Below are 6,000 nucleotides of genomic sequence, written 5' to 3'. Positions count from 1 at the left end.
AATAGACATTTTAAAATGGTACGATTTAATTTAACCTTCTTCTCTTGGCTGACCTCGTGTGATACACACGTCTCATAAGTATCCTAAATTATATTATTATAATATTCATCTTCAATTAAGAAATATTTTATGTTAAATAAAGTGGACTTTAGTATTGTAACTTAAATCTTTTATTTCGAAGTCGTCTAAAGGTACTCTACTAATAATCTCCACACATACTTACTTTTGCACATGACTTTGTAACCTATAAATTGAACTATTGAAATTGTAGGCAGTCCTTCAGAAACTGAATATCTGTTTTATCAATAATTGACATGACTTGTCTCTGTCTGTAAACTGTCCGAAAAAAACGAAGTTAATTCATTACAAGGAGAAAAAAAGTTAACATACTTACTTATTTTGTATAAATTGATTATACTTCCTCATTATACAAAATTTCCTTTTGGAAGCAATTGTCCAAAATAACTAAAATCCTCATAATTGTTTTGAAACATTTCATTTTGTTGCCTTTATTTGTTTTTAGGTTTGTTTGTTTTGTTTTTTTTGTTTTTGTTTTTTTCATCTAAGAGATATATCATTCCAAATTAAATTTTCAATTTGATTTTGTTTTTATTTCGTTAATTTTTTGTTCTTATATACAATGTTACATTATAGTGTGTGAATAATAATATTAACAACGTTCATAATATTACAATAATAATAATGATAATAATAATAATCAATTTTTATGTTTATCTGTTTCTTTAAATATAAATTCAAATCCTGAAAAACACACAATACTTTTTTATATGATTCCTTTCTAATTTCTTTTAAGTTATTTAATTATTTTTTAGTTTAAATGCAAATGTTTATCTTTATGTTTTTTCTTCAACTTTTAAAAATTGATTTGATTTATATTTTATTCTATTGTAATCTGATTCTACTTAAAGCAAAGTTTTATGTATCATTTATTATGTTTTATAATATTTGGGGATGTGTGATTTTATTTATTTTGATTTTAACATTACATTTTGTTTTTATACTATTTTTCTTAAATTTTGTGTTTTTTTTAAAAAAAGGTTAAGATTTTTGCAAAACTTTTACAATTGTTTTATGTACCATATTTTTAATATGATATGCAAATAAAAAAATACATTGATTTTTGTATTGTGTTTTGTTTTTGTTTTCTCTTTTATATCACTATTGGAAAATTAATAAAATTAATTAAAAAAAATAAAACATATTACTTATATAGCTTACAAACTAGAATAAATAAATTAGTTAAGATTAAAACAATAATAACCATAAAACCTAAATACATATCGTGATTTCTTTTGTTTTGTTTGTTTGTTTAATTAATTTTATTTTAATTTGATACATTTTTGTTTTTTTTTGTTGTCTATTTTACAATTTCAAGTTATATTTTTTTTATTGTCTATTTGCTGAAATAAATTAACGGTTTTATATTTTAACGAATACAAATTATATATACAAACTTTATATTTTTTGAGTTTAAATATATTTATAAGAAAATAAAAAATAAAAGTAAAACAATTGATTATTCTAGGTTTAGACTGCGCGCTCGTTTGTATCGTCTTCAAGACCAAAACCAAGACCGCCATCGTCTTTAATATCGGTGCCAGCGACTTGAAGGAGCAACTTTTTTCTATTGTGGAGTATATGCTGCTCCGTGGTCGTGGCTGTTGCTGTGGATTTGTGAAACTCCTTTAACTGTTAGTTATTGTGGATGACTAGAGTAACTGTTTGCATTGACCACGAGAGCGCGCTGGACGATTCGGGTCATTTCGATTGCGTCTGGGATTGGTGAAGCTGGTGATGGTGATGATGATGATGTAGCTGCTGGCTGGTGACTTGGCTAATACTCGTTGAAGGTGATTGCTGCTTGCTGCTTATACTCGTGATGCTTGTTGTGGTTATTGTTGAACTAGCGGTGGCATTCGGCGGTGCTGGGGCTATCCGGATTGGCTTCGATCTTTGCTGGACTACACTCTGGGATAAAGCGGCTCGACCACGTCCTCGGTTTTTCGTTGAATTCGGACTGCCAGATGATGTTGATGTGGGTTGGGAACAACTGTTGCTGCCGTTGCCACTGCCACTGCCGCTGCTGCTGCTGCCTGGTGATGTTGTAGCTGCTGAAATACGATCCAATTCAGTCATGGCTTCTTGAATGGCACGTTCGAGTTGGGAATTTAATTTTCTGCTCCTGGATTTTTTTTTCATTTCATATTTTTAGGAGTTTTTTTGGATTTTGTTTATTTTTGAAATGAACGTGTTGTTTGTGTCGTGATGTTGTGTGTAAGTTGGAAAAGGTGATGAAAAGGAATGAAATAAAAAAGAAAATAAATGAAAAAGAAAAGAAAAAAAAAACAAATAAATTAATTAATATTTTGTTTAAAAATAAATCAAAATCAAATCAAATACAATTTAAAAAAAAAAAACAAATCAAAATCAATTTTACTAATCATTCCATTAAGTTCTAGCTAACTTCTAATATTATCTAATTTGAAAGAATTGGCCAATAAACTTGCTATTTCTAAAAACTAATATAATCTCCTATTGTTTTAAAATATATTTATTTAAATGAAAAAAAAAATATAAAAATTGAAAACAAAATCTCACTTTCTTGTATCCTTTTGAGCTTTATGATGGGCTTCCAGACCCTCGGATAGACTCTTCAGTGTATTAACGGCAACCAGCTCAGCATGCGACCGACCACCGCCACCAAACCATTGTACCCAAGTGGTAGCACTTTGGTACTCACAAGGTGTTGACATCCCGTCGGGTTGGCGTACAATTTTACCTGGCCACGCTGGATGGCCACGAGCAGCACCCCAAATCAATTCACCAATTGTAAAGGATTTTTGCACTCCGTTTTGGGCCAAGTCGATATGGATGGCTGATGGTGCATTGGATGATGTTGACATGGGATTCCGGTGATATTGTTTATGGTGCTGGTGCTGGTGGTGGTTGTTGTTGTTGTTATTGTTGCTTGGAGCCAAATTGTTTTTATTAATTGTTGAGGTTATTGCCGACATTGATGAAGGTGGCGAATTTGTAGGTGATTCTAGAGAGTTTTGTTTTTTTTTTATATTTTTCAATTTAGAAAATGTACTTTCTGTTTGTTTTGTTTTTTAAATCTTTGCAGGGGGATTTTGAGGTGATTTTTTTTTTAAATGTGAAAAGGTTTGAAAAGAAATGACATTATGCATGAATGGATTATTATTAGTACGAGTATTATTGGGGACAAAACACGAACAATTAATGTTATATTATTGGGGTTTTTTGGACGCATTTGTTTTAGTAAAACATTAAATAAAGCCAACCATTACCAACCGAATTTGTTTTTGTTAAAGAAATGTGCTTTGAAAAACAAGAAAGTTATTGGGTTAAATGAGCGATTGTGTTCATAGCTGTACACCACAATATTATAGTAGATACAGGACAATATAGCCATTTGAAAAACGAACTTAGATTAGGTTAGGTTGATATGATACCTCTTCTAGTTCACATAACAAGTTATTCAAAGCTTTAAGCCCTTAAATACAATATAAAAACCTCTCGTTAGTTAATTGATGCTGATTCAAAAAATGTAAGCCTGGAGATTTATCAATTTTTATTAAAGATATATTTTTAGAACTTATTTTTTTAAATCTAGGAAACAAAAAGAGTGGGACATTGAAGCCAGAAGTCACATAAATTCTACGTAAGTCTTGTATAACGAGTGAAATTAATCGAAAAAACCAGTTTGTTTGTTTGTTTGTTCGTCCTTCACCTCGCAACGGAGCAATATTATGACATGATTTTTTGTGTGGAGATAGTTACGAGACTGGAGAGTGTTTTAAGCTACTCTTAATCGCGGTAAAATATCTCATTCAAAGCTCATTTGAGAAGTTTTCTCGTTATCACTTGTAATTAGATATTTAATATATTTTTTTTAGAACACTAATTGGTAGCATATCATTAGGTGCTGCCTGCTTTTGGATCTTTCATCGTTGCGTATGACTAGGAGTTCTTTACAATGACTTTAACGCACAAAACTATGCCAACAAACTATAGGAGAGGGACTGAAGAGTTTTCAGATGTAGTACAAATTAATTCTGAAAATATTGCAAGTGTTTACCCTGGTCTACAAAACATCATATATCACGATCAATTTCTCTTCCAAAAAGTGATTCTAGAACCAAGAAACTGTTTTGAAAATATTTTTAAACATATTGGATGAAGTACCAGGAGCTATATTAGGGAGTATTTGTCAATGAATATTGTCATGGACTCAGAACAGAACACTTCATACCCAATAGAGTGTATTTTTAATCATATAAGCTGTCCGGTGTGTGCTCACATAAGGTGTAATTAAAATTAGGAAAATTGGTTTGATTATGAAACGATACAAGACTTCGTGTCACGCAACTAGGCCGAAACATTATTAGTGATAATATCTTAACCGGCGGCGGCTTTCGAAAGGGTGAAAATATTAATCAAGATTTACTTTTTCAATTCAAAATTCTTGAAGATAGTTTTGCTATTACAATTAATACTTCGTAAAGGCAAAAACTAAAAGTTGCTATGTAGGGTGAACCTAGAAAAGCCTTGCTTCATCATTTTAACAATATACAGTGTAACTCTTTGTTTCTTTCGTTTGTGATACCCTGGTCTTAAAACAATGCTCTAATTTTTTTTGCCTACCTCTGCTTATTATTTTTAATCGTTCTTTGTCTTCCGGAATATTTTTGGACGTAGGAAATCATCTTTCTTGATTCCAATTTTTAAATCGGGCTCTAAAAACAACGTTGAAAACTATAGGGGAATTTGTGAGTCATCTGGCATTCCTAAACTTTTAGAAAGTTTAATTAAAATATAAATTGATTTTCTTGTGAAGGAACATGTTAGTAATTTAGATTGTTTTTCTTTTTTCGTGGTTGAATCTATTGAAACTCAAAGCCAAGTTGATGCTATTTATACTGACTTCAGCAAAGCCTTCGATTCTGTATGTCACAAGCTCAAAGTATTCGGCATACACTCAAGTCTACTTCAGTGGATCGGCTCATTCCTAATTGGTAGAGTGCAAGGAGTTAAAATAGAGAAATATACTTCAAGGCCTAAAGGATGTACTTCAGGTGTCCCTCAAGGTAGTCACCTTGGTTCTTTTCTGTTTATAATATTTATTGATGATATTGTCAACCATATTAATTTTAGCCAATGTTTAATATATGCTGATGACCTCAAATTTTTTTTTGAAAGTAACAAGCGACTTCGACTGCATTAAACTTCAAATGGATTTAGATAACTTGTCCTGTTGGTGTAAATCAAACAGCCTAAACCTTAACGTTAAAAAATGCTTTGTTATTTCTATCTCCAAGAAACATTTTATTTACAAGTTTCCTTATTCTCTAGGATCCAGCTACCTTCAAAGAACTTTTAAAGTTTAAGATCTATGGGTTATATTCGATCACAAATTTTCTTTTGATCCACATATTGACGCCATCGTCGCCAAAGCTAACTCAATGTTAGGATTTATAAAAGGAAATTCAACTGATTTTTCCGACCTCTACCCCACCTTTGTTGCGCTCTATACTACTTAAATAAGATCTATTTTGGAATATGCTGATGTCATCTGGAACCCTCACCAACAACTATTCTCCGATAGAATTCAAAAGATCCAAAATCGCTTTACAAGGTAGGTTTTTTATTAAATGCATTGGAATTGCTGTCCAAACTCCCTAGCCAGGCAAAGCCTTCTAGGTATGCAGATGCTCAAATCTCGAAGAACTATTCATGATATAATTTTTGTCGTTGATATTATTTGCTACCATATTAAATTCCCTACCTTACTGTCATTAATTTTTATTTATGCTCCTACAAGGCTATTGAGGAAAAGACACCTTCTTTTTTAATCTAGACATAGAACAAACTACGGAATGAATGAACCAATTTCAAGGTCAGTTAGGGAGTTCAATGAAATAAATGGACACTTTTTTAATCTAGACATAGAACAAACTA

At 31.2% G+C, this 6,000-nt stretch overlaps 1 protein-coding gene across 5 annotated transcripts in view; it reads right to left on the bottom strand.

Annotated features, from left to right (window-relative positions):
• Positions 1-476: 476 nt before the first annotated feature.
• Positions 477-6,000, bottom strand: part of LOC129938670 (putative uncharacterized protein DDB_G0271606) — a 435,371-nt gene continuing 429,847 nt past the window's right edge. For 3 of the 5 annotated variants that reach the window (XM_056046346.1, XM_056046348.1, XM_056046347.1), the window contains 2 exons: positions 2,620-3,064; positions 477-2,203 (listed from right to left, as the gene is read on the bottom strand). In XM_056046346.1, the coding sequence (XP_055902321.1) occupies positions 1,780-2,203; positions 2,620-3,064 (869 nt within the window). In that variant the 3' untranslated portion in view covers positions 477-1,779. The remainder of the gene's footprint in view (positions 2,204-2,619; positions 3,065-6,000) is intronic. The other 2 variants (XM_056046349.1, XM_056046350.1) reach the window with 2 other exon arrangements.

The sequence above is a fragment of the Eupeodes corollae genome, chromosome 1, assembly GCF_945859685.1.
Source record: "Eupeodes corollae chromosome 1, idEupCoro1.1, whole genome shotgun sequence".
NCBI lineage: Eukaryota > Metazoa > Arthropoda > Insecta > Diptera > Syrphidae > Eupeodes > Eupeodes corollae.
This window is presented reverse-complemented; position numbering and strand designations above follow the sequence as displayed.